At 37.1% G+C, this 23,842-nt stretch overlaps 1 protein-coding gene across 3 annotated transcripts in view; it reads left to right on the top strand.

Annotated features, from left to right (window-relative positions):
• Nucleotides 1-23,632, top strand: part of CDC42 (cell division cycle 42) — a 42,408-nt gene extending 18,776 nt beyond the window's left edge. For 2 of the 3 annotated variants that reach the window (XM_060141171.1, XM_060141173.1), the window contains exons 2-6: nucleotides 3,323-3,477; nucleotides 5,896-5,968; nucleotides 16,059-16,168; nucleotides 16,291-16,488; nucleotides 21,079-23,632. In XM_060141171.1, coding sequence (XP_059997154.1) covers nucleotides 3,373-3,477; nucleotides 5,896-5,968; nucleotides 16,059-16,168; nucleotides 16,291-16,488; nucleotides 21,079-21,168 — 576 coding nt within the window. In that variant the 5' untranslated portion in view covers nucleotides 3,323-3,372 and the 3' untranslated portion in view covers nucleotides 21,169-23,632. The other variant, XM_060141172.1, reaches the window with a different exon arrangement.
• Nucleotides 23,633-23,842: the final 210 nt, after the last annotated feature.

Raw genomic sequence — 23,842 nt, 5'->3', positions numbered from 1 at the left:
GGAGCTAAGATCCCACATGCCTCATGATCAAAAAACCAAAACATAAAACAGAACAATATTGTGACATTCAATACAGCTTGTGATAGTTGTGACTTAACCATGTGGCAGTCATATTCATGTCTTTAATTATGGAAACTTTTTGTTTTCAATTTCTTCTTCCTTATTTCCTAGAGAATTTTAATGAAACTTGCAGGAAATGGTAGCTCTTCCTTCACTAGAAGTTTCAAGTTTATAAATGGCCTGATGATTTTGTATTTGCTAGGTAGTATGGGTTACAAGTCTTAAAAGCGAATACCATAGGTAGACCGAAGATAAGGATCTTCATATTTAGGGATGACAATTGATTTTAACCATAGTTAAAATTTAATAATAGCATTTATTTTATGTGTTTTTAAGACAAAGTCTCAAAAGTGGTCAAGTTTACTGTAAAGTTACTTGATAAATCCAAATATTATTATAATTTTATTGATTCTAAGACTTTTTCTCTTAACATTTAACACCTCTAAATTTAGGATGTATTTTAAAAATTGTTGTCTTCTTAGCATCCGTGAAATATAGTAATTAGGATTCAGTTCTGCTGCTGTAACAGAGAAGTCCAAAATAATAGGGGCTTAATGAAAGAGAAGTTTCTTTCTCATGTAAAAGTCTTGGAAGGCAATACAGGGCTGGCCCTTCCTATTGTGTTACTCATCCTTAGCATGTAATTTCTGTCTTCTGGTTCAGTGTGACTGCTTCAGCTTCCATTATCATGTCTGCATTCCAGCCTAAAGGCCGGGATAGGAGAAACTATTCCCCTTGTTTTTAAGGCTAGTCTTGAAAATTGCATCCATCGCTTCCATTCCCATTTGCCAGAACTTGGTCACATCTAGCTGCAAAAGAATTTAGGAAATGTAGTCTTTACTAAGAGCCATATGCTTCAGTAAAATTCTGTTACTAAAGAAGAGAGGAAGAATTGGAAGACCGCTAGCAGTGTCTGCCACAGTGATCAAACCTTACTTTCTGTCCAGTGCTTATGATTAAACTCTGTAAAAAAAAATTGCCCCATAATAATGGTCATGAGAAATAGAAGATAAAGGAACTGAACTTGAAACTGATTTTTAGGCACCTGGAAAATATTCTGTAGGATGATCAGAACTCTCTCTGCTTACCTTTCTTTTCTTTACTCTGAATTGGAAAGAAATTTTACAGAAGACCTTGTTTCTTAGTAGAATATTATCCTGTTTTTCAGAGGTGGACTGAGGAACCATGAGAAGACAGCTATTCCTGTTTTCTCTTCTTTTATTATTAAGTAAAAGACATTCTTCTAGAATAATTCTCTAGAACTAATTTAGTGCTTGGTTTAGTGTGATTATTTTGATAGGTAATTTGATTTAGTTTAGGGATTAAGATCCTTAACCTAGTATGAGTACTCCTCTAGTGCATTACAGGGAAAATGTAGTCAAGATGGTTTTGATGAGGAACAGGAGAATGTATATTTCCTGTAGGTTACTCACTTGTATATACAGAGATTTTTTTTTCTTTTTTTTTTGAAATTAATTAATTTTTGGCTGCATTGGGTCTTTGTTGCTGCACGTGGGCTTTCTCTAGTTGTGGCGAGCGGGGGCTACTCTTCGTTGCGGTGCGCAGGCTTCTCATTGTGGTGGCTTCTCTTGTTGCGGAGCACAGGCTCTAGGTGTGCAGGGCTTCAGTAGTTGTGGCACATGGGCTCAGTAGTTGTGGCTCGTGGGCTCTAGAGTGCAGGCTTCGTAGTTGTGGCGCATGGCCTTAGTTGCTCCGCTGCATGTAGGATCTTCCCGGACCAGGGCTTGAACCTGTGTCCCCTGCATTGACAGGCGGATTCTTAACCACTGTTCCACCAAGGAAGCCCTGATACAGAGATGTTAACAGACTTATAAGTCATGATTAAGAGTTGTGAAGGTTACTGTACGATCATATAGGTCTGGCATCCAATCCACAGTTAGATGGTTCTGTGACATTTTTATGTTTAATAAGGTGGCAGCTTTAGCTAACAAGAAATTGTAATCCCTCAGAATTATAATTGAAAAAGGATTTTATCTTAAAATATAGGTATAGAGGGTGTGGTGTTTCTTCTTTATTCTTCCAGAAAAACTGTTATAATTTTTCATTGACTCTAAGATGTCATATATCCCAATTTCGTAGATGTCAAAATGTGGGGGAAAATGGCTGGTAACAAGGGTAAAGAACCTTCGGTAAAGATATGTTCTGATTTTAGAAATGTTTAAGTGTAAAAACAAGCATTCAGAATTGAAATGTAGTAAATCCTTGGCACATTTGTAATCAATAGCTTCTTAGAATGGAGGACTACAGTAAGAGAAGCTAAAGTAATTGTATCTGTTTGTAAGTTAGAATGCTTTAGAGTGATCTGACTTTTTCATTATAAAAATCTAGGTTTTGACCTCTTCATGCCATGAATATTGAATTAGTAACTAGGCAACTTGGCGCTAAAAGAGCTACTGAGACCAGGGATCACCCTGATCTTTGTCCCGTCCCTCATGTTGCTCATCTATTACAGACGGGAGGTGGTGGTGCTCTGCTGCTTATTGGTTATAGCCTGAGTAACTATAGCTCTAAGGTTGGGTAAATGGACCATTCATTGAAGCAGTGGTCTTTGTATTGCAGTCTAGTACACATATACCTCTACACACACATGTGTGGGCATGTACAGCTGAAGGAAAAGTTGCACAAATTAACTTGACACACTACGTGGGATTCATTTTCAAATAGCCTCTTCTCTTTCATTATAAAAAGACATGCTGCTCTTTATGCTACTTTTGATTTTTTAAAAAACACTTATGTCGAAAACAACCGGGCTTCCCTGGTGGCGCAGTGGTTGAGAATCTGCCTGCCAATGCAGGGGACACGGGTTCGAGCCCTGGTCTGGGAAGATCCCACATGCCGCGGAGCATCTAGGCCCGTGAGCCACAACTACTGAGCCTGTGAGTCTGGAGCCTGTGCTCCGCAACGTGATAGTGAGAGGCCCGCACACCGCGATGAAGAGTGGCCCTCACTTGCCCCAAATGGAGAAAGCCCTCACACAGAAACGAAGACCCAACACAGCCAAAAATAAATAAATAAATAAATAAATTAAAAAAAGAAAAAAGAAAACAGCCAAGGATCAGAAACTTAGAAAATTGACTCTTATTTGCAAGTCACTGTTTCTCTTTTTAGGTTCTTTTAGCCCTAGTAGTTGGGTTGCTGGTTCTGTTATTGCTCTGAATGAGAGAGCCTGTTGCTAATTGAAGGAAAAAAACACATGTATAAGTACAAATAATTAACAGAAATATCTTTAATCCTTTTGTAGGTCATCATCAAATTTGAAATATTTAAAGTGGATACAAAACTGTTTCAGCAATGCAGACAATTAAGTGCGTTGTTGTGGGCGATGGTGCCGTTGGTAAAACATGTCTCCTGATATCCTACACAACAAACAAATTTCCTTCTGAGTATGTACCGACTGTAAGTATAAAGCTTCCATCTATTAGTGAAATATATTATAATTTGATATCCTTTTGAAAACTTTATGTACTGAAATTTTTCTGTTGTCTGCCTTTGTTTCCTGTTTTTAAAGATCTTGACTTATCATGGGTAAATTATATACACTTTAAAATTAAACAGCTGAAAAATCAGTGGAAAGTCAGAAGGGGTGATACAAGGGTTTGCAAGAAGTGCTGGGAGGCAAAACTCCAATAGACAAGATTCTAAAGAGTGGTGGTCTCAGTCTGGAGAAGTATGCCCTACATTTTGGAAAGAGGTGATTTTTTTTGATATCTTGGCCAATGATTAATCAGTGCTTGGAGATCTTCTGGGATGATTTTGGGGGTCTTGTAACTTCAGGGAAAGTAGTATGTGTCTCCACTTATTCTCCTTAGGGAATAGAAGGAAAGCTTATGGAGCTGTTGTCCTAGCAGTAATGGAGCTCCAGACTGGTGTTTAGAGGCACAGAAGACCTGTTTTTCTTATGAGTACATCAACAGAAGAAGCCTTTGGGGATTCTCTCCCACAAATGCTTTTTATCAGCTCCTTGGAAGAGTAGAGGGAAAATGGGAATAACAAAGATACTGAAGTGAGAGAGACAGTTATTTAGAGTAACACTCATTGTGAATGTGTTTGGGGATCCAGTGTTTGTCCCAGGTTGGTTGACCAATCCAGTGGTGTAATTATATTAAACATAGATGTCTATTCTGTGGTGAGAGAGGAGCTAGGGTTGGCCTGGCCTGGCAATAACCACCTCTGTGAAGTGAGCTCTTTTAGGGGTGGGTTATGAAGCACCTGTGTATGATTAATATGGAACTAGTATTGTTTGGAAGTAAAAAGGAAGAAAATGTATCATTACTTTAGGTTAATCTTCAGAGATGAGAGGATTTTTAAGAGGGTGACAGGTTAAAGGCTTGGTAATTATGTTAAATTGTAATTGAAAGTCTATAATGTCCCAGGGCATATAAAGTGATTGAGGTAGGCCCAGGCTTTTGGAAGAAAAATTAGGTTTCTTTGAGGGGGAGAAATCATATTTTTAAATACGAAATCGTATTTTTGAGTTGGCCCATTTGGGGACATTCATAAGTGAAAGAAGTTCTGAGGTTGAAAGGGACTTTTAGGGGACTTTTAGAGATACATCGATTTTGTAGGTCTTGAGTGAGGGCAACTGTCAGATTATTTGTGTTTCAGTCTCCATTTAAAGTTGTTTTCTTGTAAACATGGTTTCTGAGTCTAGGCTTTCTATTTAAGGAGGGCTTATGGGTGTTTTATGTATGTGTTTGTATGTGGATCTCTGGAAGAGGGTTAGGTATGACTTAAGAAAATAACCTGAATGGTTTGAGAGCTTAACCACATTCTTTACACTTCCTTGTTCTTGTTATCAGGAACTGACTTTCCCTTAACTACCACCTCCCCCAAAGCCCTTGCTTCCAGTCCACTCTTGCTTACATTTAAACAAACTCCCAACAACCCACTAAAACATGAACCAGAAAATTAGTGTTAAACAGAGCTGATCTTAAAATGTAACATCCTTCTCCTGGTTGCAAAGCCTTGCTTTTCAATTGTAAATTAATTCAGGAGTCCATGAATTAGTGTTGGGTCTTTTTTCATTTAGCACTGTTAGCTCCCATTTTCACAAATAACTTAGTACAACCAATATTAGTATATACTAAGTTTGTTAATGGGTTTTACAGTCTGTTTACAAATAGTATACCCTATTCACTATCCTTAAGTGTACATAAACACACACCCCCCCCACGTATATACTATCCTTAAGTATACCCAATTCAAAGAAGATATCTTAGGTCATGTGATTTGTACCCAATAACATGAGTTTTATTCATGAAGTCCCAACAAATAATCTGCCAGCCGTTTCTTAGACACTTTCCTTGAGTACCTTGAGGGAACCTACATTTCTCTCTAATGGGAATGTTTGCAACAAGGCTGCTCCTGTCTTCAACCCTGAAAGGAAAAAGATTATCATGGATCTAGGAGATTTTAATACTAGATTAAAAGGAAATGGTCTATGAAGAAGTAATTTCTTAGAAATCAGGTTGAAAATTGAGGTAAATTTTAAACTACTGTCTCAGAAGTTTCAGACTTGAATAGGATCATCTTGTATAGTCAGGGGACTCTGCTCCTGTGACACCTCTAAGCCTTCTGTGGATTTTTATCCAAGCTGCTGGGGTAGAGCAGACATCCCAGAATACATCTCCTGCCACTTTTTTCAAGAACTATTAGGTCATGCAAGGGCTTAGTTGGCAAGGTTGGTCATATAAGAAAGATGGACTAAGAGATGGTTGAGTCTTGGGAAAGAAACATTGTCTTAGCTTAAGAGTTGTCCTGTCCTGTTTTGACCATCCCCTTGCACACTAACAATGTCATATTTTTATGTTTTAGGTTTTTGACAACTATGCAGTCACAGTTATGATTGGTGGAGAGCCTTATACTCTTGGACTTTTTGATACTGCAGGTGAAAACTTGATGTCTTTTACAATGTTTTGGTCTGTAACTATAACACTTGGTGGTTGTCTTTTTTTGGACATTTGGGAAACTAGAATATTAGCAAACCATTTGCCTTTTGTTAATAGCAGGATTGAATATTATGATGGTCGATGCTTGACCAAGAAGCAGTCCCAGACCTGGAATAGCAAATAGGCATTTGGGGTACCCTGGATGGATGGTGTGGAAGGAGATAAAATAGGATGAAGCAGAGTACCTTAGACAGGCTGTACTATCACTCTGATATTTGAAGACTTACTTAATATATGTGTCTGCATATTATATGTACAGATAGCTTCTTATATTATACTATAACTTGTTATTTTATACTATATTTGAAAATATTTTGAGGGCAAACCAATACTCTAGCTCACAGTATTGACATTTGTGGTCAACTTTTCAGATTTAAGGAACAGATTTCTTTCTTCCTTAAGTATTCCCAATTTCTCAGTGTTTTTTCCTTGTTTTAACAGTAGCTGCACATCTTCATTTCTGACTTTTCTCTGTTGTTTCTGTTGTCATCAGCTCAGTTAGGCAAAGGAAAAATTCAGAAAGGTATCCTTTTGGTATGTAGGAATCCTAACTTTTTCACTTTTTATGAGTTACCCTCTCACTGTCTGTCAGCTGACATATTGCTCTTATGGAGTGTATCATACTGCCCACTTTAAGGAACTGTCTAGATTCAATTGGGAGGGTGAAATGGAGAGACAATAGTAAACAGTTAAGTTTAGAGACCAGTGGCTTTCTTTATTTTTTTTGATAAAGTTATTTATTTTTATTTTGGGCTGCGTTGGATCTTCATTGCTGCGCGCGGGCTTTCTCTAGTTGCGGCGAGCAAAGGCTACTCTTCGTTGCAGTGCACAGGCTTCTCATTGCGGTGGCTTCTCTTGTTGTGGAGCATGGGCTCTAGGCATGCAGGCTCAGTAGTTGCGGCGCACGGGCTTAGTTGCTCCGCGGCATGTGGGATCTTCCCGGGCCAGGGCTCAAACCTGTGTCCCCTGCATTGGCAGGCGGATTCTTAACCACTGTGCCACCAGGGAAGCCCCAGAGATCAGTGGCTTTCTAATGGTGTTTTAGGCCTTTAAAGTTTTTATGAATTAAAAATTAGGGGTAATGGTATATTAGAGGAAACTTGGAAGATAGACAAAATGAGATAATGACCTACATTTCGTGGTAGGTGAGGGATTTTTTGTGTTTCTGTGTGCCCTTGGAGGCAATCTATATACAGAGAGAAGACAATTTATGGCTACTTGGGGTTGAAAATTAATTTAAAATTTTATTTTCAAATTTCAAAGCTTATTTTTATAAACCTTTATGGTTTAATCAGTGTTTAATTTTTTAGCTTTACTGAAGTATAATACAATAGAATTCACTCATTTTAAGTGTTCAGTTTATTTTTGCTGACCATATAGTTGTGTAACCTCCACCATAACCAATATACATCATCCTAAAGAGTTTCCTTTTGCCCTTTATAGTCAGTCCCTTCCCTTGACCTGGCCCTAGGCAACCACATATCTGCTTTCTGTCACTATGATTTTGCTTTTCTAGAATTTCATATCAGTGGAACCATACAGTCTGTAGCCTTTTGTGTTTTACTTCTTTCACTTAGCAAATTTGTTTGAGATTCGTCTATGTTATGTGTATCAGTAGTTTGTTTCTTTTTATTGTTGAGTTGTATTCCAGTCAATGAATATAGCACAGTTTGTTTTATCCATTTACGAGTTGCTGGTTGTTTGGGTTCTAATTTTAAGCTATGATGGATAATGGTGCTATGAACATTTGTATGCAGGTCTTTGTACAGTGTTAGTTTGGGAGTGGGTAAGCCTTTAAGTTTAGTTGCACACTTATTAAATCTTTTATTAAAACAGTCGGTTTTGACAGATTGTTCTCAAGGTGGCCTAGGGTCCTTTGATTAATATTGGTTTATTTAATTTGGATTGGTCAGACTTTAATCCCAGTCAGCCTCATTTACAACTGTTAAATTTCTTCTAGCACTTTAGATTGCATTTATAAACTTAATGTATTTACTTTTCTGTTTTGAGCAATTCAGTTTGCTTGACCTGACAAGTGAAACATTTCCAAGTTTTTACATATGTAACTTTAATAAACCTGATAATTTATGATTTTCTGTATTTGTTTTAATTTATCTTAAACAGTATTATTTACAACTTTCATAAAATTCTTAACATTTTCAACAAAAAAACCTCAAGATCAGTTACTCAATTACACAGTTTAAATTGGAATCAGAAAACTAATCTATTGTGTTCTTTAACATGGTGATAGTTTTTTAAAAAATAAATAAATTTATTTATTTATTTTTGGCTGCGTTGGGTCTTCGTTGCTGCGTGCAGGCTCTCTCTAGTTGCGGCGAGTGGGGGCTACTCTTCGTTGCGGTGCGCGGGCTTCTCATTGCAGTGGCTTCTCTTATTGTGGAGCATGGGCTCTAGGCAAGCAGGCTTCAGTAGTTGTGGCACGCAGGCTCAGTAGTTGTGGCTCATGGGCTCTAGAGCACAGGCTCAGTAGTTGTGGCACATGGCCTTAGTTGCTCCGCGACATGTGGAATCTTCCTGGACCAGGGCTCAAACCCATGTCCCTTGCATTGACAGGCGGATTCTTAACCATTGTGCCACCAGCAAAGTCCCATGGTGATTGTTTTAAATACTGTAGACACTGAGTGTTAAATAAGAATAGGTTATTCCTAAATGTAACTGAAAATTAACAATAATAATGTTGATTTATTTCATCTCTATATTAGATTCTGAATCTTTCTAGGGGTTAAAGGCCATTCACTAAGGAAATTATTTTACTCTACCAGGCAAATTGGGGAGTTTTCACCTCAACTGGTTAAGGTCGCTATAAGCCAGAGATCTTTTTTGACAGGCACTGGAGACCTGGGACTGTAGGCATCCAGATTGAGTCTCCTATCTTTGACATACCTACAAGGAGACTCTGTGTCTTTCTCCAAAGGCCTTAATCTCAGAGTCCTGGTTCAAGTCATGCCATTAACTCAATTTTCTTTCTGCTAAAGCTTTCATCCCCACTGAGATAGCCTCTGACTTCCTTTAACTGTTTGGTTACTTTTAACCTGTTGATTGTGTTATTTTATTTTGAATTCTTTAATTTATTCTTTTTAAAAACCTTTTTAAAATTGAAGTATAATTAATTTACAATGTTGTGTTAATATCAGGTGTACTGCAAAGTGATTCAGTTTTATATATATATATATATATATATATGTTTTTCTTTTTCAGATTCTTTTCCATTATAGGTTATTACAAGATATTGAATATAGTCGTTTTGAATTCTTTTTATACTATTCCTGTCTTTGGCTGAAACTCTTGTAGATATATTAAAATAATATCACTTAAGACCAGAGATAGGACTCTCCCTCTGTTTCATAGCTTTATTTCTGCCCCTGTGGTCACAACACCAAATTCTGTTTTGTTTTTTTTTAATATTTTTAAATTTATTTGGCTGCGCTGGGTCTTAGTTGTGACTCGCGGGGTCTTTTTAGTTGAGGCATGCGAACTCTTAGTTGCAGCACGTGGGATCTAGTTCCCTGACCAGGGATCAAACCTGGGCCCCCTGCATTGGGAGCACAGAGTCTTAGCCTCTGGACCACCAGGGAAGTCCCCCAAATTCTTGTTTAATGAGTTTCCACATTTATTTATTTTTTTCATACGTTTTACTATTGTGTATATAGTTCTATACTTAAATTTTTTCACAATACGTTTATCATAGGCTCTTTTTCATATTGAATAATTCCAATTCCACCACCAATTCCTTTCTATGTCAAAATTAAAAATATTATTCTTTATTATAGAGATTACAGGTTTTGCTTATTACAGGAAAATCAAAATATAGATAAGCTAAAGGAGAAAATGAAAAAGCATCTATATCCAGAGACAATCACATCTTAGTGTATGTCCTAAACAGAGCTCTTCCTATACATTCATTGTATTTATACATAGGAAAAAAAAGGATATTCTTCTCTCTGTACCTGACTTTATCTCTTAAAAGAAAAGCATGGTGATACCTCTCAGTGTTGTACTTGTGTGTCATAGTCTTCATGGTTCCACAGTAGTCCGTTGTGTGGCAGTTCACACCACAATTTGTTTAACTTCTTTTGTTAATATAGGGGTCTGTTTGCAGTTTTCTTTCATATTATGATCTTTACTACAGAAACATTTTAGTATTTGGACACACATTCTTTTTTGTCACTTTTTGTCTTGATTTAACTTCAGGCTTACAGAAAAGTTGCTAATACAAAGAACTCCTTACCAGATTCACCAATTCTTAACCTTTGTGACATTCTCCAGCTCTATATGCATATTGCTTTTATTTCTACGCCATTTGAGAGTTAGGTTGCATACATCATGGCCTTTTGTTCCTTAATGCTTCACTGTATATTTCTTAAGAGCAAGGATATTCTCTTATAGTGCACTTACCAAATTTAGGAAATTTGACATTATATATAACATTTTAAACTTTAACCTGTAGTCAACTCTCTAATTTTGTCAATTGTCCTAATATTGTCCCTTAGAGCAATTTTTCTTGTATAGGTTCTGACCTAGGATCGCACATTGCATGTAGTTGTCGCTCTCTTTGGTTAGTATCCTTTAGTATGGAACCTCAGCCTTTTATGGTATTGGCATTTTTTTAAGCAAACAGGCCACTTATTTTACAGAATGTTTCTCAGTTTGAGGTTGTCCATTTCCTCATGAGTAGATTCAGGATATTGCATATTTGGTTAGAATACCAGATCAGTAATGTTACGTCCATCTCAGGGTATCACCTTTTGGTAAAAGTAATTCTGATCACTTGATTAAGGTGTTGTCCAGTTTTCCTACTATATGTTTAGAATTTTTCCTTTTATAATTAATAATTAATTGTGAGGAGATACATTAAAATGGTGTAAATATTCTGTTGTCATTAAATAGCACCCCCTCTAGATTTAATAACCATTGACAATTCTTGCCTGAATCAATTTTTCCTACAGTTGTTGCAAAATGGGAATCTAGGTGCTAGATATGCTCATTGCTACAGAGGTCTGGACAGAGATAAGACAGCAAACAGCTGTAACATGCTAGCGACTTGTTCTGCACCACAGTGACTTGTCCTGAATATCATTCATTCAACTAGGGAAGAAAATATTAACACGTTTATTCTGGATAATGAGTTTTTGTTGATACCTCCAATTTAGTCCAACTCAGGCAGTCTTCTTTACCTTCATCAATTCCATATTTTCATCTCCATTTCTTCTATAGTTAGAAGCTAGGTTCCCCAAAAGATGTACCTGTTTTCAGTCCTGCAATACACACAAAATAGTTTCAGAATTGCTATACCATACCACTGTGAAAAACAAATATGTAAGAAGAGTTCAAGATTTGTTTGCAGTAATTTTTTTCTTTGGTCTGATAGCATACACAGTTCCTTGTTCAAAAATTACTTGGATTTGTTATCCCCACCCCCCCCAAAGTGTGGCTATATTATTTGTAATACAGTTGGGTTCATTTATGTTTACATTAAATTTGTTTTTCCCCATTCTCATTTATTTATATATAGTCTTAATTGTTTTCTTAGGTTCAATTTTCAAAAGCTAGCTTCATTTTTAAATTTTAATCATTGTAATCACAGTCAATCATTCCGGGCTTACCATGGTAATAAACAAGAGAAAGGTTGAACTTTGATGCTAGATAGAGCAGTTAGCTAGATAGTTGACAAGTTGCTTAACTGTGTGGGGCTTAATTACCTTGATATGTAAAATGTTTAAAATATTTTCCTTTTAGAGGTGTTGTGAAGATTCAGTGATAGTTTAATAAAGTGTATACATATGTAAAAACTCAGGAGCTGTGTATTTATGATTCACACACTTTACTATTAAAAAAACCCAGCACAGGGACTGGAATGTGTTTGGTGTACAGCTAATATTATTCTCTTCCTTAGCAGAAGAATATTCAGAACAAGTCATAGTGGTGCACTTTGACCTGGTTTAGCTGATTCTGTTTTTTGTTTGTTGTGTTTTTTAAAAATAAACTCCTTTCATTGAGGTGTTTTCTAGTATCTGGCAACCTTCTGCAGTTACTGATCAATTACATTATCAGGAATGACAACGCTCTCCATAGAGATATTTATAGCTGCTTTGGTCTCTAGTTTAGTGCTACTGTAGAACCTTCCAAAGGCGTTACGACTAAGATTTGAATCTTCAGTAAATTCTGCATTAACATGCAATAGTATAGATTTTTACAGATGTTATACATAACATGGTAGGAATCTCAGGTTCCAGAGTGTCCTCATTTATTTTTGGATTTTTTTTCTTTTTCTTTTATGATATAAAAGGTACGGAATTATTTAGGAGTAAGCTCCATAGCACAGAGGAAGCAGGGATCACTAAGGGCCATTAAATTTTGAGTACTTGGTTGTAGAAAAAATGTTTAGGTTTTAATTTGTAGCGGTAAATTTTGTGAAATCTTTAATTTGTCTTCTTGGGTTTACAATGTCCTACTGGAATTCTCTGAAAGTGTTGTTTTTTAGCAGTATTCTTATTTTTCATACCATGAGATCACTTCAGATTTTTCATATGGACCAGAGCCCTCAGTTCAAACTGACTTAGTTCCTCTTGAATTCAAATTCTGAATATGGAGGAAGGAAAAAAACCAGCAACTCATGAGATGTATCCTTGCTTTTTGTCAAGTATTAGAAGTTAAGTGATGAGCTGGTGTACTGTTAGAGTAGATATAATTTAAGACTTGTAGTCAAAACCTGTCTTACGCAGTAGAGTGAAAATTTCTTGATCATGTTGTGTACCTTAAAGTATGTTAAATGATAGTGCTGCCTCATACTTAGAGGATAGATTTTAGCTGGATAAATTATGCTTGGATATTGAAGAATCTTGCTCATCCAAGGGATCGTACTCATTCTGTTTCCTTAAATGTAGCAATTGTAGCAAATGTAGATGTAAGGTAGCCTACTTTTTGTTTATCGAACAATTTTAATTTTTTTCTCCTTGGGAAAGGAAAAGATTTATAGCTTTGAGGGCTTGTTCATTGCAAGTAAATGGACAGACCAGTACAGCTTTGGATCTAGTGTTAAGAAAGAATGGCTGGGGCTTCCCTGGTGGCGCAGTGGTTGAGAGTCCGCCTGCCGATGCAGGGGACCACGGGTTCGTGCCCCGGTCTGGGAAGATCCAACATGCCGCGGAGCGGCTGGGCCCTTGAGCCATGGCCGCTGAGCCTGCGCTCTGAAATGGGAGAGGCCACAGCAGTGAAAGGCCCGCGTACTGCCAAAAAAAAAAAAAAAAAAAGAATGACTGTATTTGTTTTCTGTCACCAGTCCATCTGAATAGAAGGTTGGTTGCATGTAAAACATTGGGCATTTATTTAGATGCCCCTAGTGGTGCTCAGGAATACAGACTTGGATCTTTTTTTGTTGCAGGGGCTGAATGACTAAAAATGAAGCCTTTTCTAGTATGCCAGACTTAATTTTTGTGAAATATATTCCATTTGAATAGGGTCTAGGGCTAAGAAAAGGTATGTGAATGTCTGTACTTTTTACACAGCTTGGTTAACTGTTTTGTTGTCTTATTTTCTACATTTACTTTTTGTTTTGTTGTTTTATTGGAGCTTTGGTTGTGATGCCTCAAAGCTCCAGCTAGCGTTAGAGCTCAGGCAGTTTGAGACAATTGTTAGAGTTTGGCTGATTTTGTTTTCCCCATTCTTTCTTTTCCAAATCCCTTCTATGTCTACAGTTGTACATTATATTAATAATTTAAGAAGTGAGAATTACACATCTTAGTGCATACCTTTGAATTCCTTTGATTCTAACCCTAGCATATTGCTATAGTAAGTATTCAGTAAATGCTAGAGGTACTGATGGTGGTTTTATTGTTTTGTAATATCTGCTGTTTGGACTTCTCCTTCAACCTTTATTCACTTTCCATAGAGTATTATCCTGACAGTACCTTTATTGTCTACTTATGTTGTATTATTTAAGTGGCAATAAGAATGACATCGTTAATTATCATGTTTTGATAGCTACCCTAAATTCTTGTATTCTCTCTCAATGCTGGCAAAAACAAAACAAAACAAAAAAAATCACTGGCATACAAAATATTTAACTTTCCTTTTTTCCCCTTAAAGTTTTTTTTTTATTGTGGTAAAATAATATAACATAAAATTTACCATTTTAACCATTTTTAGCATACGGTTCAGTGTCATTAATTACTTACCTATTCTTTTATTTGTTTGTTTTTTGGTTTTTTTTTGTTTTTGGGCTGTGTGACATGTGGGATCCTAGTTCCCTTACCAGGGATTGAACCTGTGCCCTCTGCAGTGAAAGTGCAGAGTCCCAACCACTGGACCACCAGGGAATTCCCTTTTTGTTTTTTTTCTGTTTGTTTGTTTGTCTTTTAGGGCTATTCTTTTAATACATAGGATTGTTGTAGCTCACTTTTGAAATTGGACTGTTAAATCCTTCCTCTGTGACTCTTCCCTTCCCTTCACAGTTCTGGAAATGTGTATGGATATTTTAAAACACTTTTTATCTGGCAATAATTTCAGACTTACAGAACGGTTGCAAAAATAGTATCAGGAGCCCACATACATCCTTTAACCAAATTTACCAGTTGTTAATGTTTTACCCTATTTGCTGTATTTTTCTCTTTCAACATATTTATACATAATTTTTTCCCCCTGAACTATTTGAGAGTAAGTTGCCATTTAGCCTTGAATAAGTATGTATTTCCTAAGAGCAGAGACATTTTTGTATAATGGTAATCAACTTAAGGTAATTTAGCATTGATACCATACTCTAATCTAACATCTATATTCCAGTTTTGTCAGTTGATCCACGTCCAGTTTTTTCTGCTTTTAGCATAGGACCATGTATTGCATTTAATTGTCATGTCTCTTTAGTTTCTTATAATTTGGATCAGTTCTTCAGCTCTCCTGCCCCCCCCCTTTTTTTTTTGGTCTTTCATGATGTTTTTATTGAATACAGGCCCAGGAATCCTCTCTCCCTCTTCCCCTTACAAAAATGTTCTTCATTTTGGGTTTGGTCTGTTTCCTCATGATTAGATACAAGTTATGCTATTTTGGTTGGAATACTACCTTAGTGATGTCTTTCTCAGGATATAAATGTAGAGGCATATGATACTCATCTGCCACTCATTGGTGATGGCAATCTAGATCACTCAGTCAAGGTGATGTTGTTTCTTCACAATGTAGTTATGTTCTTCCCCTTGTGGTTTATTAATAATCTTTAAGACCATACAAATATTCTCCTTTTCACCAGAGTTTCCTCCATATTGATTTAGCATCCATTGATTCTTGTTGAATTTTTTTCTGTGTGTTTTCAGTTTCAGGTAGTGGTCTTACATGTACACATTAACTAAACATGTGAATCTGCTTTGGTAGTCATGGGCAGTGGATTTTGTCAGCTGGGTTTCATTGAGATTTTTCTTCCCTTAGATAGTTTCACTGTGATTGTTTCTTAATCAGATCGGAGTAGATTTGATTTTTAACTATTTCTGTAGCAACAGTTTATTTTTGTTACATTATTGTTTGGTTGCTAGTAGACACAAAGATTGAAAACTACAAATCAGTAACAAAGCAAATAATTAATACATAACAAATTCATTGCTGTTCTAAGGACCTGAAATTTTTTTTTTGGTTTTTGGTTTTGCTTTTCTTTACTGATGTGTAGTTGACTTACAATATTATATTAGTTTCAGCTGTATAACAGTTATTTGATATTTTATATATTACACATCATACAAAGTTATTATAATATTATTGACTGTATTCCCTGTGCTGTACATTACATCCCTGTGACTTATTTATTTTATAACTGATACTTTGTACCTTTTAACTAGAATTAGCTGAGTGAGAATATTGCTCAAATATTCTATTACAAAGCCATATATTTTGTTAAATAAGTTGCCTTCTTATTAATGATAAGTGTGCTGTTAGCTGCATGCTTAGTCTGTTGACTGATTTGTGATTTTAATGCTATGAGGGCACCAAGATTCAGTTGCTGATTTCTCCAGTTTTTTTTCCCCTTAGGGCAAGAGGATTATGACAGATTACGACCGCTGAGTTATCCACAAACAGATGTATTTCTAGTCTGTTTTTCAGTGGTCTCTCCATCCTCATTCGAAAATGTGAAAGAAAAGGTGAGTTAGTCAGATATTCTTGTCCTGAAAAAAAGGTTGTCATAGAACTTCTGTTGATTGTAAATAGCTTTGGAGGCTTGTGGATTAATGCAGGTGTATTTTTTAAAATATCTTTTCTCTAGTGGGTGCCTGAGATAACTCACCACTGTCCAAAGACTCCTTTCTTGCTTGTTGGGACCCAGATTGATCTCAGAGATGACCCCTCTACTATTGAGAAACTTGCCAAGAATAAACAGAAGCCTATCACCCCAGAGACTGCTGAAAAACTGGCCCGTGACCTGAAGGCTGTCAAGTATGTGGAGTGTTCTGCACTTACACAGGTGAGGACTGTGGAACCCCACGTTTATTTACAGTGGAGTGGTTTCGAGCAGCAGTAGGATTCAGGGCTTATTTCTGACAGCGGTCTGCAGTGCTCAAGAAAGCTGCCCAGGAAGACTGTGACCAGCTTCACAGTATATATTCTTTTGTTAGAGGTCTCTGTTTTTATGGAGAAAATTATTAGTTTCTAAATAAAGCTCTTGTGTTGGTGAGTTCCCACGTTTTACTGAATCATTTGTAGTGGTCAGGGATTGTGTTAAAAACAAAAATTAACGGAAAGGTCCAGATTAGCACACACTTACAAGAGTCTGTGAATGATTCCCCTCCCTCCCCCCCCAACTTAAAATCTCATCTAAATAAATCTGATTTTTTATCAGTACTGACAATTGATGGTATACTGTTTCTGGGGTAATTCAACTGGGATAGGGAATTGGTTGTAATCATTGAGACTTTCATGTCAGAGAAAGCTACCTAGGCCATTTCTCAAGCATGCCTTTATATAGTGTCACTATTCTTATGTTTTTGGAGGCATTCCTTCTTTATGCAGTCCTCTTTTCTTTCTGAATGATTTAATTGGAACTCTTCTCATAGTTTGATGGGAAACTTCAGATTCTGAGGACAGGGAGCAGTGTTAGGGTATTTAGAGTGAGAGTTATAAGTGACCTGTGTGATTTCATTTTCTCTACCTTCATGGTATCACCAACCAGTTCTCCCCTCTGAGTACTGTTCTGGGGACCAAAGGAAAATATTATGTAAATAATTAGCACAGAACTCTTTTATTCTACTTTGACATTTGAACAATGAGCAAACACACCTAAATAAAATAAGGCAAGACTGAAGGGTGGAGATTTCTTATAATTACATGAAATTCACATATTTCTCATGCTACTTTTTCAGGTAATTTTTCTTTTTTATGAAGTTTGAAAAAAAACATGTACTAAGTATATAGTATGTAGCATGTAGACATAATTTAATAATCTCCAGTTTAGCCCTGGGTTGGATGTGCAAAGATAAAATTTTTTTTCTTAGCTGGATATTTCACAGGATGACTTCAAGGGCTAATTTCTTCTCCCAAACCCAGTTTTCCTTGGCAGTTTAGTCCTGTTGTATTGCTATTGCAGATATGTAAAAGTTGAGAAGATTTTACATCTTCTCACATGTAGCACTAACTGAGATTTTTTTAAATGCCTGATGCTTTTGTGTTTTGATACCATCCCCAGAAAAGTGTGTGTGTGTGTGTGTGTGTATTGAAGAAGGATGTGTGTGGAACATTTGAGTCAGATAACTGTTACATATCCCCATTCTCTAAATACAGGTTGCTTTGGGGGGAAATGGAGGCAAGTAGGCCATGTGGATCCGATTTTAGGTCACTAGTGAAGCTTATTTTAGAGAATTGGATGCTTCCATGTAAAGTTTTTTACAGTATTGAACAGGTTTATATAGTAAGTCACTTTCCAGAGAACAGAAATTTGAAAAGGTCTTAGCAACTACATTTTTCTTACCAGATTTTGAAGTTTGGAGAAATCAAAAGAGAAGATAGAAAATGGGGTCCCTGGGTACTGTTTGGGAGCTATAATTTTTTAGGATTCCAGATTCTGTTTGTTGGTTCCTTTAAAACTGAGCTTTTAATATAATCAGATAGTGTGATTAAAGCAGGGGTTAGTTTTGTCTTGTAGGGGATTAATTGATCTTTGTCAATAAGCAAGAAAATATTTGCTTCTTATTAAGGGATGCCCTGGTTTCTGATTGTCGTCCTCCTCTTTTTTCCCTTATAAAATTTATTTTTCTTTCTATCTTCCCTCCTTCCTTTTATGTTTGACAACCAGAGTTTGCTCCTAGATGTGTAGAAAGAATTTCAGAGGAACTTTAACTTTCATCATTTCTACTTTGTAAAAGACACAGAAGGAAGGAAACTTTTTAACCTCTTTGCCTCTTTCCAAGTGCTTACTGTTATTTCTCATTTATTTTGTCCCTAGTGGAATGTGTGAGTGCCAGTTCTCGAGGCTTCTGTGGTGGGGGGAGGGCAAGGTGGGGGCGGCTGGGGTAATCTGGGCCTGGCGCTCCTTTTCGGAGCCGTGCTCTGGGGCTTTGGGGAATGGTTTTACTTGGGATCCAACTGACCTAAAGAACATGTGGAACTTCTTTGGGAGGTATACCTGTGGCTTCAGATTTAGGTGAGTTTAGGTGAGTCTGTAGACCTGGTACCAGTACTACTGAGTCGCACTGTCACGCTGGAGTTCTGGCTGAGGTGTAAGTGTATTTCTGCATCTTAATCCCTGTAGATCTGAGAATATTCTTTGTTTTTCACTCCATGCTTTATGCTCTGATAACCATGCGGACATCTAAAAGCATTGGACTGCTTGCTAAAATTCATTCTAGGACCCTGTTCTTTGTTTTCCTATTGGGTGGTGGTTACTTGCTCTAATAACATTACTGAATAACTGAGGTGTATGCTGTTTCTAGAGTCTGTTGTTTAAACTTCTCCCAGTTGGTACTGCTGAACAATTAACACTTTTTCTAAGTGTCTGAACCTTTTGTTCTGGGAAACTGGTTTACTCTGAAATCCTGATTAATCCCATCCAGATATGTCATTGGATCTAGAAACATGTAGCATGCCTGTTAGCCTGCTATTTGTGTCCTTCAGTTATTCAGGGGATGAATTCACAGAAGCCTGAAGTTGTAGTAGGTGTAGTTCCAAAATGTGTGTGCCATTCTTGTCATTAGAAGTACTAGGGAATTCTGCAAGGCCTAATTATTCACTGCATGTATCTTGTGCTTACATATCCATTCCTCTCCTCCGGCATTATTTTCATTAAAATGTTGTAATTTAGATTTCAAAGTGTGATTGTTATAGAAGTCAACATATGGCATTTTCACAAAAATTGCTTTCTTGCTCAGTTAACCTTTTTTGAGGTAAGAAATTTGTTCTGTTATTTACTGTCTTGCTAATGGGCTTAAGATCTAGCTTTCTGGCAGTTATTTTTCTTAAGGCACATTGCTTCTGTGAATTCAGCCCAGTTAATCCAGACTGCTGTTGTATCTGCTGGTCTTTCTAATCCTCTAACCTGGCTGCTATTCTCTCTCCTCCCCTCTGTCTTGTAGAGAGGTCTGAAGAATGTGTTTGATGAGGCTATCCTAGCTGCCCTCGAGCCTCCGGAAACTCAACCCAAAAGGAAGTGCTGTATATTCTAAACTGTTTTCTCCTTCCCCTCTTTGCTGCTGCTTCCTGTCCCACTACTGTAGAAAGATCGTTTAAAAACAAAGGAATAAAACCATCCTGTTTGAAAGCCTCTGCGTCTTTTTACTCACCACCTTAGAGCAACCTCTGTATTAGTTTTTGATCAAGAATGCAATATCTTATAGAATATTTTTTGTGATCAGTAGTCAAGTTGGACTTGTTTAACTTTCTGCTGCTTGAGTTGCCTGATGCTCAGAGCTGTTTGGTTTGGATTACTATTGCAAAAGGGAACTTGGTCTGGCATTAAGAATGTCCTCTTGGAGAAAATAAGAAGAGTTTAACACTTCTAGATCTTAGTTCTAGATGGAGAAAATAACACAAACATCATTTTACTCTTACGATCAATTGTTAATTGTAATTGCATGACAAAATTTATGGAAAAAGGGTGACCTGCTAGTACAGTGTAATGGGGAAGGGAGGATTCTTTTCTGGTTTTCCTTTGTGTAGTGAAACTTTGTGTTGCTATTGCTTTGGCTGTCTGTGCTGTAGTGGAGTATTTGTCAGTCTGGGTGGGAAAGATAATTGATGTACCTGCTACTGCTTTATGAGATCATTTGTTACATTATCTTTTAAGAGTAGCATCCATTTTAACAGTTGACTTAAGGTTTGTTAATGTTGAGATGTAAAGCTGCCATCTTTATATTTTCCTGCTTCTGATTTTATTGTTGTGAGGGAAACATACAATTATGGTTACCTTCAAATTTTGAAATTAAAAATATACAATTGTTTGTATAAATGCCTGATAAAACTTTATTCCTGTTGCACTGACTGGCTTTAGTTTTACATATGTATCAGGTACCCACATTTTTGCTTCCTTGAATCCCCTTGGCTCTAATTGGTGGGATAAAGGGAGTTTAGAGTGACTATTTTTGATGCAGCTACTGTAATCGCTCTCTCCATCTTTGCCTGCGCCTTCCATATGATAAGGATGCCACTGCCCGGTGCCCAGCCTCTCAGTCCTGTTCCATATCCAGCTGTTTCATTCGAATGCAGAGCTGCTTACTTGTTTTTATGTAAAATGTTCCAGCAGCATACTACAAAACTCATATTGAATGAGCAAATGACATGTGCTTGTTTGCTTCTTGTGACATACATTGGTCTGCAGAAAGCTTTCTCAAAGGACCACTGTCTCACTCATGAATATCTGCTCCTCTCCTCCTGAATTGCTGGATCCTTCCAGTGCCCTGCCTGGACAAAACTTGGTGAAGTGAGATGATTGTGTTGAGATTCAGGGTTGTTTTTAATGTTTCATTATTTGCCAACTCCTGGGGGTTTGAATGTTTTAAATTTGATCCTCAACTGTATTATACTGAATATCAGACTGCCCATTTTTTTTCTTTCTACCCCTTTTCAGAAAGGCCTAAAGAATGTATTTGATGAAGCAATATTGGCTGCCCTGGAGCCTCCAGAACCGAAGAAGAGCCGCAGGTGTGTGCTGCTATGAACGTCTCTCCAGAGCCCTTTCTGCACAGCTGGTGTCGGCATCATACTAAAAGCAATGTTTAAATCAAACTAAAGATTAAAAATTAAAATTCGTTTTTGCAATAATGACAAATGCCCTGCACCTACCCACATGCACTCGTGTGAGACAAGGCCCATAGGTATGGCCCCCTTCCCCCTCTCAGTACTAGTTAATTTTGAGTAATTGTGTATTGTCAGAAAAGTGATCAGTACTAGTTTTTGTTTTGTTGTTTCAAAAAAATTATTATTATTTTTTTTTGTTTAAAAGCAAGGCATGCTTGTGATGACTCTGTAACAGACTAATTTGGTTGTTGAAGCTGTTTCCGGGTTCCACTCTGGCGAGTAATCTGGGATATCTAGTTTTCTTTTTTCTTTTCTTTTTTTTGGGGGGCGGGGGAGTGTGTGTGGGATTTGTTTTTATTTAGTCATGTTTTTTAAATTCATTAACCATTGGACAGCCCTTAAGGGGAGGAGGATAGATTGATTCCACATTCCACTTCCTAGATCTAGTTTAGAAAACGTGTTCCCCACCTGGTGCTCTTAGGAAGGAGTATAGTAAACGCCTCATTTAATAATATACTCCTTTTTGAAAGTTGCCTTTTCTCTCCACCCTTGAGTATGTCCAGTATTTGATGAAACTCATGAAAGTGGGTGGAACCTGTCTTGCCCCTCCTCTTTTCTAGGATGCACTATATATGTGACTGTGACTCTCAAGGAAATTTGTTTGCCATTTGCTGATTTTTTTTGAAGTTAATTTCTAACTTCTTTCACTGATAAATGAAGAAAAGTATTGCACCTTTTGAAATACACCAAATGGATTGAGTACGTAATTAAAAAACATTTCTTTTCCCTGTCAGTCATTGTCTTAATATGCTTAGCATAGATGTGCAGCTTAATAGTGTATGATACAGTGTTCCTAGAACACAGCTGAAGACCTGGTATATAGAGGAAATCCGAGGGGTGGTGCTAGAAGACAGATGTCTATGGGATGATTCACATCCTCTTTCAAGTTATGAGGATGGAGACCTGCTTCATTAAGAAGCTGGGGGTTGGGTGGGGTAGGGTGGGGGTGGGGAGAACATTTAACAACATGGGGACCAGTCAGGGAAATCCCCTTATTTCTGTTTTGCATATGAGGAACGCTAGAGCAGCCAGGTGAGGCTCTCTAGTTTAATAAAAATCCTGGGGAGAGTCTTATGAAGACTCTTCATAAGTGTTAATAGGGATTTTATCAGCTTATTTTGGTTGCAGTTTCCAAGTCTTAAAAATGTTAGGTAATCTTCCCCACCTTCCCCAAATCCTACTTCTTGTAGATTTCATTAGTGTTGAACCAATGCTTTCTCATGTCTGAATTCTTTGTATATGCATTCTTTTCAGATGTATTAAACAAACAAACAAAAAAACCCATTACAAGTCAGCCTGGGGGTTGTTATTTTCCCTCCGCCTCTTAATTTTTAGATATTTAGGAATGGGAACTTGACTCTTATTGATATCAATTTCTAACAGATTTCAAGATAAAGATTTAGAGCACAGAGGTTTAATGTACTTTGTTTTGTGGAATTCAGTTTGAGATTTTTTTTCCCCTCACATTCAGGTTTGTGCCTTCTCCCCTAAGTTTGGCAGGTAGCCTACAGACTCCTCTTTAATACCAAGTGGGTTCATAACAGTTCTTAGTGAAGAAATGTTCTGGAAGCTCACTGCTCATGTTTTTGGAAGGAAATGGCAGCATACTTCCAAATCCATCCATCAGTTGGAAAGCAGCCATTTTTCTCCAAGTTTTCTGTATCAGTGGTTTTCAAACTTTGCTGCTTTAGTAGAGTGGAGCTTGAGCAGTGGGTTATTTAAAAGCTTTCCAGGTATTTACATTATGCAGCCAAGTTTGAGAACTACTGCTCCTAGGTTGTTAACCTCAAACTGCTTCTAAAAGATTCCAGATTCTGTGCTTTGAATCTGAATATGGGACACATTTTCTGTAGGTGACAAGAATGATTCATTTCCCTTAAGGGCATTATACTGATCTGTATGAGAGTCTTAGAAACTAAGGACTGTTAATCCAGTTAATAAGGTTGATACAATGGATAGCCTCATTTTGATAGTTTTCTATATGGAGTCATGTTTGACTTGATTCCATACTGTGCTAGAACTAAGCTGGGCTGATCGGGAATGGGTTAGGAAGAGGCAAATCTAAGCTTTGCTGTTTTAACGAATGTATCTTATTCCTTGTTGACCATACCAGGGAGAGACACCTGGATCATGTTATGAGACTGAGGGGAGCAGAAACTGTGTATGTGTATCCCTAGTTCTTAGTACAGTGGCATATAGGTCCATCCTGATTATTGCTGTAGCCCTGGCCTAGAGCAGTGTTTGACACATAAGAAATGACTATAAAAATAGTCATTGGATGGGTACATGTTTTCAAGAATGAATAAATGAAATAAAGCAGGTTACATGGTTGTGTTGATGAATTATCCACACGTCAGAAGAGCAGTGGTGACAAGAGGATTGATTGAAGCTTAACATTGTTTTCTAATTAAATATTTTCAATTTGATTTACACATATCAGATGAACATGGGTGGCAAATGGATGAAGCTAACATTGTTTTCTGTTTAAATATTGTTTTCTATTTGACTTAACAGACTTGTCTGTTATCTTTGGC

This window comes from Lagenorhynchus albirostris, chromosome 2 (genome assembly GCF_949774975.1).
Source record: "Lagenorhynchus albirostris chromosome 2, mLagAlb1.1, whole genome shotgun sequence".
Classification (NCBI taxonomy): Eukaryota; Metazoa; Chordata; class Mammalia; order Artiodactyla; family Delphinidae; genus Lagenorhynchus; species Lagenorhynchus albirostris.
Note: the sequence above shows the minus strand (reverse complement) of the source record. Positions and strands in the feature narration are given on the sequence as shown.